This window comes from Mus caroli, unplaced genomic scaffold (genome assembly GCF_978045245.1).
Source record: "Mus caroli unplaced genomic scaffold, Mus_caroli_1 scaffold_19, whole genome shotgun sequence".
Taxonomy (NCBI): domain Eukaryota; kingdom Metazoa; phylum Chordata; class Mammalia; order Rodentia; family Muridae; genus Mus; species Mus caroli.
Genome location: NW_028227274.1, coordinates 50,848,295 through 50,860,613, shown reverse-complemented (window position 1 = coordinate 50,860,613; position 12,319 = coordinate 50,848,295). Strand labels below are relative to the sequence as shown.

General features: G+C 41.0%; 1 protein-coding gene across 6 annotated transcripts in view; it reads right to left on the bottom strand.

The window, feature by feature from the left end:
- Positions 1–2,925: 2,925 nt before the first annotated feature.
- The window catches only part of Sncaip (synuclein alpha interacting protein), a 152,123-nt gene continuing 142,729 nt past the window's right edge, over positions 2,926–12,319 (bottom strand). For 3 of the 6 annotated variants that reach the window (XR_015046117.1, XR_015046116.1, XR_015046115.1), the window contains exons 12-13: positions 5,924–8,333; positions 2,929–3,142 (exon numbers count right to left, since the gene is read on the bottom strand). Coding sequence is in view for 1 of the 6 variants with exons in the window: in XM_021150292.3 (XP_021005951.1) it covers positions 8,249–8,333 (85 nt within the window). In the remaining 5 variants the exon portion in view is untranslated. Of the gene's footprint in view, positions 3,143–5,886; positions 8,334–12,319 lie in introns of those variants that run through there. The other 3 variants (XR_015046119.1, XR_015046118.1, XM_021150292.3) reach the window with 3 other exon arrangements.

The following is a 12,319-nucleotide window of genomic DNA, read 5'->3' as shown; positions in this document are numbered from 1 at the left end:
ATGGTGACCTCTGCTTTTAATTCCAGCACTTGGGAGGCAGAGGCAGATAGATCTCTGAGTTTGAGACCATCCTGCTTTACACAGCAAGTTTCAGGACAACCAGAGTTATAAAGAGTAACTCTGTCTCAGAAAAACAATTATAATGACAACAACAATAATATCAAACACATCAAAACAAACAAACAAACAAACAAACAAACAAACAAACAAACAAATCATGTGCCTGTCTCAACCAAATCCAAGGTGATTTCTCCCCTCTTTTCAATAACAGTGACCTCCTACATCACTACCCACATCCCCATCCCCATCCCCACTCCTTATATTATTTCTCGAGTCACACTAACAATTGTCTTATATCTTGAACCAGCATTGACTTGAACAAAATATAGGTTTCATCATCAGAAATAACAGGAGCCAGGTTGGGTAGGTCAGGTAAAAAAAATGATGGACAGATTTAATTCAGAAGGTTTAAAGATGCTTACAGTGGAATTCACAGATACATCTCAACCATCAAGAAAGGATGAGAGAATAAGAACAAAGGAAGGCAATGGGATTGGTGAGATGGGTATTATAGAAAAAACTAGGCTAAGGACTGCTACTTAGATTGAGTGCAAACTTCACTTTTAACCTTTTTCTGGAAGGCAAGAGGAAAAGGAAAACACAAGTCATATAAGGTTCTTATTAGCTAATAAAAGCACCAGGCCAGGTTTTCTATGGAGGCAGATTTCCCCTCAAGTACTAACTCTAAGAGGAATTTATTTTTATGGCCCCTTATGGAGCTATTGGCTTTTAAAAACATATGATGGTTTCAAGAAGTTTTATAAAAATATGTGGAAACTTTTTTCTACATGGCTATTTCTTATATTGATTTTTGATAAATGCCACAGTGTAGGGGTGATTTTTTTTTTTTTTTGAGACTTAGGATATAATTCAACCATCAGCAATGAAATGAGGTTGATGGATTGCATCTGGGATGATAGCCTATGGAAGGATGCTAGGAATGGTGTATTTCAACAATCATGACTGTAGGCTACTATATTAAGTATCTACTTGGCATCATTAGCAAACAAATGAAATTATAGTCAAATAGAATTTGATTGAATTTCTTTAAAATTAGTCTTAACAGTCATGTCTTAGCATGCATAGTTTGGCTCTGAACGTTCATGATGGTAGAACAATCTAAATTCCATATATTGGAACTGATTACAACATGTCTTAAGGGGAAAAACACTACTCTGGGGGATGTGAAATGTGTTCTTAAAACCATTCAGTATACCATTTGGATTAAGCACCAAATGTAGTTGGACAAGGTTCTTTTGTACAAGTCTAGGATAAGCTGATATGCCATCACAAATTGAATATCCTGGTAACTAGACAACCTCCAGATTGGTTATAGAATGTTTGTTTGTTTCAGATGGTTCTTGAGATCATCATCTACAGAGGGGGGTAGGAATTGGTTAGAGAAGATGGCCGAATCCATGATTTCCTCTGGAGTTGAGATGGCCTCTGGGAGTTATCTGGAGCTGGGTGCAGAGCTGGGCTTGTGCACTTATCCACTGAGCAGTCATGGGGTTTCTAAGGAGGTACATGCTTTTTGGCAAGCCTCCTCAGCCAAGAATGACCCCTGAAGAACAATACCTAGAGCTCTAGGTGAGCAGTACTACCTGCAGGCAGCTGGGAAATTCATCCTTATATCACAATATCATAGTATGGGATTCAACTTGCACTATTTTCCAAATGAGCTAGCAAAACTGAGTGATTCTGGAACACAAGTGGTGATTCAATGACCTGGTAGATACAAAAAAAAAATGTTGCTTTAGTCCAGTGAATACATCAGTTAGAATTTGTATTTGGTTTGTCCCATCAGAGGCCAAGCACCAGTGTGGTGGTTTGAATATGCTTGGCCCAGGTTGTGGCACTATTAGAGGGTGTGGCCTTGTTGGAGTAGGTGTAGCCTTGTTGAAGGAAGTGTGTCACTGTTGGGTGGGCAATGAGGCACTCCTCCTAACCATACAGTCTTCTCCTAGCGGCCTTCAGGTGAAGATGCAGAACTCTCAGCTCCTCCTGCTCCATGCCTGCCTAGATGCTGCCATGTTCCCACCTTGATGATAATGGACTGAACCTCTGAACCTGTAAGCCAGCCCCAATTAAATGTTGTCCTTATAAGAGTTGCTTTGTCATGGTATCTCTTCACAGCAGTAAAATCCTAAATAAGACAACCAGAACAGAGCTTGCACTCTGAATTCAATTATCTAAATGCCTTCCTACTCTCTGTCTCTCCTTTCCCCTTTTCCCTTCCTCTCCCCACTCCTCCTTCTCCTTCTCCTCCTTCCTCTTCTTCTTCTTGGAAACATTGGTCCTCGTAGCTAAAAAGGTTGTAGTGTGCCTGGGGGAGGAAGAAGAATACAAGGGGCAAAATATGAGTGCCAGGTATGCTGCTTCCTCAACAAAATTTCCTAAAACCCCTTGCTATGAACATTATGTCCCTCTCTCATTGGTCAGTTTGAACCACATGCTTTTAAGAGTAGCTACAAGTCTGATCTTACTTTCATGTTCTGAAACTGATGCTAACTTCTGGTTCTGTTTTATTTGAGCACTTACTCCATAGTGTTGTTGGCTTAATCACTGCACTGAATTCATTATCATGTAGAATTGCTCCTCTGATACTTTTGACAAGAAGATATACCTTATTTTTCACCACAAATATGCACATCTCTGTTCTCTAGAATTCCTTTGCTAACTCCTTCAAAGATGGTATAATGGTTGATCCTGGTTGTCATTGAGCCTGTGGAAGTGTTTATTTAGAGTCAGCACACAGAATCTGATAGAGCTGTTGTCCATGGGAATCAGGCTCCATCTTGAGTGGCAGCAGACCTTGGCAGTGCAATTCCCATGTTAATGGTATTATTTTTACAGATATAAAAGGGGAAAGAGTTGAGGGGGTCAAAGAGTACTGCTCCATGGTTTCAGAAAACAGCTCAGGCCAGGCAATGTGTGGCTTGGTAAGATTCCCTTGTAAAGAGCTCCTGAGTGGCCATTGTTTTAAGCTCTGAAGGTAAAGTCTACAATGAAGACCTCAGAATAGTATTGATGTTAGGACCATGGAACATCCACTGAGGAAAGCCACATGCACAGAATGGAACTAGCACAAAAGAAAGGTGACATACACTGTAGGTAGCAGAAGTGGAGATCCTGAGCTACTAAGTACTAAGTCCCACTGTAATCTCAAAACTACATCAGGAGCCCCAGATGCCAGATACAAAACTGTAGGATTTTTTTTTCCCAGTGGATTTTGGTCTTGATTTTTTTTTTTTTAGTTTTAGAGATTGCTTTTAGTCTCAGATGAGACAAGAACTTTGATCTTGACACTGTTAGAACTGCTAAATACTATAGGAGGTTTTGAAGTTCGGTTGGAGATTGCCCTAAGACTTTGGGAACAAAGACAATGATTTAAAGTGATGTGCTTGAAGGTCAAATTGACAGGGGTTAGGTTATTGTCATTAATGATATTTGTCACCTTGAATATAGAATCATCTTGGATATAAACTTCTGGGCCTGTCTATGAGGGATTATCTTAATTTGGTTGATTAGAATGGGAAGATTTGTCTACAGTTGGTGGCATAATTCCCTAGGCTATGATCCTGGCTATGTAAATGAAGTTGGCTGAACACTAACATTCACTTGTGGATACAATTTAACAAACTACTTCACAATCCACACTTCAGGCTGCAAGCAAAAGAAATGCTTTCTTCGTTAAGTTTCTTTTGTCAGGGTGTTTTTACATCAGCAACAAGAAAAGAATAAAATACAGGGTTTCAAGGTTTTGTAAACAGAGGATGTAGGAGAATGAAACAAACAAACAAACAAAAAAACGGAGGGAGATGATCATAAAGAGAGTAGGGAGAAAGGGCAGAAAAAGAAGTTAGAGAATGAGAGAAAAGGAAATAAAAAAATGGCAAGGAAGAGACAGAAGAACAAATGAGAAGAGAGTTGGATTTATGATATTAAAAGTAATTGACAGTATCTACTAGCCAAGATCTATAAGTCAGTGCAGACATTTCTGTTAAGATTAATACATATTTATGGAAGGCAGGAATCAATTCCTTGTAATGTCACAGAAAACTATGCACTAGTTAATGGGGGTAGGGCCGTAGAGGTGTCATAAAAGCAAACCCATCTGCACAGGAGAGTCCTGGGCAGTGACAGGATACAGTCCATTTCATGGGGAACAGCACAGCCAGCTACAATGAATTCCTTATTCTCACTTGGCCTTATCAGTGTAACGGAAACCCACAGGAAGACATGGAAAAAATAAGCATTTAACCCATTGTATCAAAGAGTTTCTGAGGGACGACAGGCATGTGGCTCTATGCCTGGCTTGAGTTTTTACACGGGGGGAAAAGAATTCTTAAAACACTGGGGTGGGAGTATATCTCAGTGTTAGAGCTCTTACCTAGTGTGGGTATGTCTCTGAGTTCCTTTCCATCTCATTAACACACACACACACACACACACACACTTACACACACACACACACACACACACACACAGAGAGAGAGAGAGAGAGAGAGAGAGAGACAGAGAGACAGAGACACAGAGAGACAGAGACAGAGAGAGAGACAGAGACAGAGAGACAGAGAAAGACAGAGAGACTCTTACTTGAAGATAGCCTAGAGAGCTCCATTCCCACTTCCAAGCCCCCTGATAAACACCTAGAACCTTCTCATTAGGAGTGAGGTCTTGACACTGTTTAACAGGCATAAGCAACAGGAACTCAATCTGTTGAGTGTGGTGAGAGCTTAGTGTCCCATTATTGTTTCTGAGAAACATTCTTAATTTGATGTCTTGAACTCTGGCAGTACAGGTCCCTTTGGAGACGTAAAAGCAGCCAGTCTTTACAAGATGCTGACAGATGCTGTGATTGTTTTTTTTTACTGTGCAGCCAAGTTTCCTACTTTGCTGCATACCATTAGGCTGATAGGGCTTTGCTCATTTTACCAGCCCAATGGGAAGGGGAACGCGGGACCGTAGCCCCAAAGAGTTGCTTACTAAGAGGAGGCACACTCATTTCTCTAACACGCAAACGTGTCTCAATTCCTAAAGAAGAAACGGTTTTGTTTTCAATGTTTTATGTTGGTTTTCATTTTTTTCTTATGTTGCACAAACTGTTCACGGTAAGAAAAAGCACTAGTTTTGAGCACCTCCAACTTATCATTTCCTAAGGAACTTGGGCAGTAAAGACATGGCCCTGTATGATTTCAGGGCCAGCATTTTAGTGACTAGCAATGTGAGGGTTTCAGTTTCCTAGCTTATAGGATAGGAATCTGCTCAATCTTCCTGTTCTCCCCTTAATCTTCCATACTCACTGCTGTGGAATCTAAATGTGACCTCTGCACAGTCGGATTGTAGAGTATTCTGCGTCAAAATCCATTCACTTAAACTCCTGACATTCTTTTTACTATGTTTTGCCTGCATGTATGTCTGTGCACCACGTGCATGCCTGCTGCCTGCAGAGGTCAGAAAAGGGCATCAGATCCCTTGTACTGCAGTTATAGATGGTTATAAGCCACGGGGAACTGAACTCTTGTTCTTTGTCAGAGAAGCCAGTATTTTTTTTTTCAAAAGTTAGTTGTTTTTATTCACTTAATGTCCTGCTCTCTAGCCCCTCCTGGTCACCCCCTCCCACAATCTTTCCCTTCTCTCCTATACTTCTCTGAGCAGGTGAGGGTCCCTGCATATCCCCCCAACCTGGCACTTCAAGTCTCTGCAAGGTTAGGTACTTCCTCTCCCAGTGAGACCAGAGAAGGCAGCCCAGCTAGAAGAACATGTTCCGCATAAAGGCAAGAGCTTTTGGGTCCCAGTTGTTTGGGACCCACATGAAGACTAAGCTGCACACTTGCTACATACGTGTGGGGAGGTCTACCTGTATATGTTCTTTGGTTGTTGGTTCAGACTCTGAGAGCCCTCAGGGTCCAGGTTAGTTGACTTTGTTGGTTGTCCTGTGGAGTTCCTATCCCCTTTGGAGTCCATAAATCCTTCTTCCTATTCTTTCATAAGAGTTCCCAATCTCCATCCACTGTTTGGCTGTGGGTATCTGCATCTGTCTGAGTCAGCTGCTGGGTGGAGCCTCTCAGAGGACAACATGCTCCTGTCCATAAGCATAACAGAGTATTGTTAATAGTGTCAGGGATTGGTGCTTGCCCATGGGATCGGGCACAGGTTGGGCCAGTTGTTGGTTGGCCATTCCCTCAGTCTCGAGCATCCAGTGTTCTCAACTGCTGAGACATTTCTCCAGCCCTCCTTTGCTATGTTTAATTATTTTCTTGTTTTTAAAAATCTGCAAAGTGCTTAGACCCTTCACTTTTCACATTTAAAAACAGTTTCACAAGAGAGCTGGGGCCTCCATACACAGAGGGAACATTTTCTGGATTTCTGTTCTTGCAGGTCACATTTTGGGCCAAGAGCCACATGTTACTTCCTTATGTGACTCCTGCAGCCTCCTCTGCAGCAGGCAAGATACTGGAAGGGCATATTTCATATGCACTTGCTTGTGTACTCTGCTAGAATCTCGAGCAAGAGTTTACAACACTGTGGAAGCAGGCACATAGGGCAGAGGTGATGAAGTCCCCAAACCAGACACAGGGCATCTCATTATGGTACAAGGCAGCATGAAAAATGGCACCAGGCTGTACAGTACCAACCATTTGCAGTGATGACACATGGAACACACCAAAACTTACAGATGTGTTGCATTGTAAACAGAAAGGACCCTTCTTTTGAGCTGTGTGTATAGGTAATTCATATCCTTTCCCTGATTTCTCAAGAAGTCAGTGTTGCTTGTCCAAGACCAAAGAGCTGTCTATAGCTTTGTCCCAGGAGGTAAGGATAGCGATGAGGATCATGAACAGCTTCTGCCAATGCCTCCCTCTGGTATCAACTAATGGCATCAACTTTGTGCACAGAACTTAAGTGTCCCCAAAGTTGCATTTCCAACCTATAAAATGGAAATAGTGATATCACCATGTAGTGGCTAGCTCATAAAAGACCCTCAAATATTAATCCCTTCTATATCTCATTGTATCTCATTATACCATAGCTGACTTCCATTTGCAAGCTAACTTTTGGATTCAGACATTTGGTATGCTCTGTGCACCAGGACACACAGCGGTCCACATTAGATGGCAGGAACATGTCAAGGAATCACTATAGTACTATCTGCACTCACTCCTGTGGTAAGAAGACATTCTGTCTTAACAACCTGACAACCTCTCACAAGCCACGTCAACACTTTGAAAATAAAATGCTTGTCATTTCATCAGAAATGTATTTTTTCCAGGAAAAGAACCTTCTTGTAAGTTATTGCTTATGGGGATTGAAAGAGCTGTGTCAACAATAAGACTGTTAGGAACTTAGGCTCCACACTGTCTCCCACAGGGATTAGACAAGCCTCATGATGTGTTGAAGGGAGAAAAGAGTGACCCAAGAAAGCAGTAAACCTTTAGTTACTATTTGTGTTTTCCCATGTCAACGCTGCGTTTTGAGAAGGCAGGAGGACCGCTTGCTTTTCATTCTTGTCTAATCTCCCTGGGCTTAATGAAGTCTAGAATGTTTTATTTGTCCCTTCCCCATGGAAAACCAGCTAAACAGCTCCAGTTTTCTCTTGATATCAAGTGTCAGCAATCAAAATACTTTCAAAGGCCTTTTAGAAATCAGCACATCACAGATTTATTAGAAAGTCGATGCCTCATGCCCAGAGTTGGCTGTTAAAAATGTTCAATTTTCTTTATTAAAAAAGTAGAAATGATAGAAAAACACTCTGGACAGAAAATAAAATCAGTGACCTGGCCTCACTGAGCTGAGCTGCAGCTGCCCTTGTGATGGAAAAAGTGAATATCTATCAACATTAGCAAATCCTCATGCAATTCACAAAACACCAACAGTGTCAGGTCCTGGCGGATGTGCTTTGAGAAGATTGAATCAACCAAGTGTCCAACGTTTTAATGCATACATTGCCCGATCATGTTTTCAAATAGTATATTAAAAAAAAACCAAATGAACAAACAAGTTATATATACAGATATGGTCCAAAATGTATCTTATAACAAGTCTCATATTATAAATTTAAGGCATCCAGATATTCTGCTCGGCTGGTGAGGTGTTGTTCTCATGGTCTGATTGCCACAGTGGACAGTCCATTAACTTCCAATGGTGGCCGGAGGGCATGTGTGAGGATCATGCTAAGAGTAATTTATAAGAAGAGTTCCCTCGGCTCTGGCTCAGCAGTGTGCTTCATGTGGTAGGTTTTCGTTGCGTTTCTTTTGATGTCATTATGCCTAAGCAGAAGAGAAACCACAGGCCAAAATTAGAGAAAGCTATGGTCAAGTTACAAGACGATGCTGCTGCTAAAGAGCTCACCAAATATGGGACTCATCCCCAAACCATACTAAGGAATCTTTCATTCCAGGAGGCAAATTATTTGCTTTTCCTATAAACCACTGTTTAAATGTAATGAAAACAGTCATCACGTAAAAACGCACACTTACTGAACACATTCGAATTTGGCTCCAGAAGCAATTTCTCCGCCATACTTATTGGAATCCAGGCACTCTGTAGTTAAGGGGATTTTATCAGGGACAAACACAATAGGATGTATAGCATTGCTGGTTGAATGAAAGCGAGGCATTTTTGGTTTTGTTTTAAATAATTTCCTTACAAGGACTTACTGGTGACACTTTGAGTTCTACAGGAACCTGGAGCCTTGAGAGTTTGTAAAGAAGGCTTTTTAGGCATGATTGCTGGTGACATGTTCAAAGACTACAAATAGGCGAAGGTACAGAAACCAGAAAACTCAGCAACGTGAGAGCTGTTTCCCCTCAATACTCACTGTCTGCTAGGTCTGCAGAAGAAGAGGACAAAGGAACAGATGTTCTTTTATAAGTGGATTTCCCTCTGGATAAGATGTATATAGTTTTTCAGGAGCCGTTGGTTAGGTGCACACCATTCAGAGGCTTCTGGAGAGGAGCTAGCCTTTGTTAGTGGGCAAGCCCATCTCCTAAGTTCTAACTGTTGGTACACAAGATACATTCAAATGCTTTTCTGGTAATGGTTCTTACATTTGGATGCAGGACAAGCCCGAATGTGGCTTTATGACCTCAACACCATGCTTGCTTACTGCTATGGCTTAGACGTGGTTGGAGTGTGTCCCCCAAGGGCTTATGTGTGTAAATTTCAAGAAACTATAGAACTTACAGGAGGATATCTTGGAATCCCCCTGACTGAATCTTTTTTAAGAAGAAATAGTCTGGGGATATAGTTCAGTGGGAGAGTATTTGGCTAGAATGCATAAAGCTATGGGTTCAATATCCAACACTCAGAGAATTTAAAAAAAAAAAAGAAAAAAATAAGGAAAGAGAGAGAAGAGAGCGGAGGGAGGGAGAAGCTAAAAATGGATTTACTGTTAATATGAACTCTTGAGCCAGACTGATCAAATTCAAATGCTGGCTCCACAGTTTATAACCATCATTACTGTATAATCTTGGGCAAGATGCATAATCATCTATGTCTTTTTCCAGTGTGCAAAATATGGATAATAACAGGATCTGCCATATATATCATCATGAAGATTAAAAGAGCAAAGATGTATAAAGCGTCTGGAATATTTGCTGGGCTATTTTAAGTGCGCTCACATTTTTATCATCCATAGTGGCGTGCCAGCAGTTGATATGGATAATATCTGAAACTGACAATTTCTATAAACATGGTATTTAGAAATACAGAATACTGAAGAAAATATGGCAGAAAAGGGCATGGTAGACTCAGAAGAATATGGATAGTGAATGGATGGGGCACTGCAGGAGATGGCAGGCTTTTTTATTGATTAATTTTGTTCTTTGGCAATTTCACACATGTATGTAATATATTCTGACCACTCTGTCTCTCTCTCCATTCTCTCTTCTTTTCCTCTCCCCTTTCTATAGGTGTTCCCCCTCATCTCTACCTCTCTACCAGTGCCTTCCTGAACGTCATGACCGTTAGTTTTGTTTTGTGACCCAATTAATTTAGCCAGGACCACTGGTGTGAGCATTGGATTGGAGCGACCCACTGAAGCCTGTTGTGACCACTAATGGGTACCCATCTGAAGGTAGAGATTCTTTCTCTTCAATCTATCAGTAGCAAATAGCTCGGTAGTAAAGGGTGGGGCCCCCTCAGCCCTTCTCCCATATATCCCTGACGGTTGAACAACCAGCTTTTGTTTTGCTATTATTATTCTTATGTATTCATATAATCTTGATAGAAATTTAATTAAAATAAATAAGCTAAAAGGTTTCATTTTAGGTTAAATATACCATAGTTCCCACTTTCTGAAAGGGCATTTTTACTTTGGTAGAATGGAATGTTGTTTTAATCATCCTCAGAAGAGCCCTGTTTCTGCAGGGAAAACCTAGTTGAATTATAGAATGCCAAGTCCAAACCAAGTAAACTGTTAATTTGCGATATTGAATATGATAATAAATCAGCCTTCCCTGAATCCTTCAATTACCCAACCTCCAACTGCCAGAATTCAAGAGAACAAAAGTGGGTAATTCTGGCACAAATTATTCAGATAATTGTTGCGCCTCGACTTCACTCTTGGATATGAAATCACATTCTGAGTGACCAAAATTAAAAAGGAGGAGAGCATTATGTTTAAATAACTGGTTTTCAAGCAATCCAGCATGCTGAATCATCTAGGCACACACTCTGTGTTTCCACAGCACGTGGCAATCCCACAGGAACAGACAGGATCAGTGTGCATGGCTCATAGCCCGCCACACGGTCCCCCTGCTCATCAGAGGAAGAGGCCACTAAGTGTGCTCTCTTAGTTTTACTTGTAGCTTATCTATATTGCTGATCTACTAAGAGATGGAATTCTGTTTCAAAATTAAATGAGTGATTTATTTCTCAAATTGACATTTACTGGAGAAGGGAGACGTAAGACTCAAATGTACTGATTGGGCATCAACTCCTTCCCCCAGAGCCCCAGGATAATACAGACAAGGTTTTCTTTTGCGTCTTTTCCTATTTCTTCCTCCCTTTCTTCTGTTAGGCACCTTTTCTTTCCAAATATTTATGGAGCCTCTTCCATAGGTCAGGCACCATGTTAGACACTGAGTGTACACAGGTGCTCTCAAGGGTGGTTGATCTCATGAAGCTCTGACAATCGTTTTTATTCCTACCCTCCTTTGAATCTCTTTACTCTGACCTGCCCGAGTTTTGAAACCATGCTTTACTTTGGGGAAGAATGTGTTGTTTATGTCAGGGAGGGGAGTGCGCATGTTTGTACATGTTCATATAAGTACAATTGTTTGTGTGTGTGCAGGTACACATACATACATGTACACATTTATGTGGATGAGAGAGGATATGATCAAATGCTGACCCTCAGGAGTTATCTAACTTCTTTCCTGAGCTTGAGTCTCTCATGGGTTTGGAGTTCACTGATGTTTGGTTGTCTAGTTGGCCACAGAACACCATGGGTCAGCCCATTTCTGCTGACTCAGCACTGGGAGTTCAAGCCCACACCACTATGACTAACATTTTTTATGTCTGTTCTGGGTTCAAGTCTCCATATCTGCACAGCAAGTACTTCACTGGTTGAGCAATTTTGCCAGTCCCCCCCAAGTATATGCTTTTTTGATGAAGATGTAGAAAAGAAAGCCGTGGCCACCCAGGGGGTGTGGCTTAGACAAGGTTCTATCTGTACTGATTTCAATCAACCTCTACATCTCTAAAATCCAGCCTTTAGAGAGGTTTGGGTAGGTTCTATTCTTATAATATCCAATGATGCCCTTAGTAATGGCAGACTAATGGTATGGCTGTGACACAGTAAGATGTATCTTCTTTGGTACTTCACAACTGTAGCTTCAGGAGTGAGGAAAACAGAGCAGAGAGGGGGAATGAGCTTGTCTTAGGATTTCTCATTATGATTGAATTGGGCTGAGCATGTTAAAGAATGTGTTCTAGTAGGGTAGTTTTAGTTTCTAAGGAGGAGTTCTCCTTTCTCCTCTCTATGAGCAGCAGCAACCCATTGGGATAGTGGCATCAGTCCCAGCCTATGCCCAAAATATTATCTTTGAAGTAGCATTGGACATCTTAAAATCTATGCAAAATATTTGATATTAGCTCTTGGCTTTGTATATATAATTCCTAATGTGGCTACTTCATAGGTAACAAAAGGCATTCTAAGTTTTGATGGCTTCATTTTTATTTTTTTTTAAAGGAGCTCTCTTATGTTGATGCTAGGATTGGGGGCTAAGCTTTTAAGAAAGAGTGTCACAGG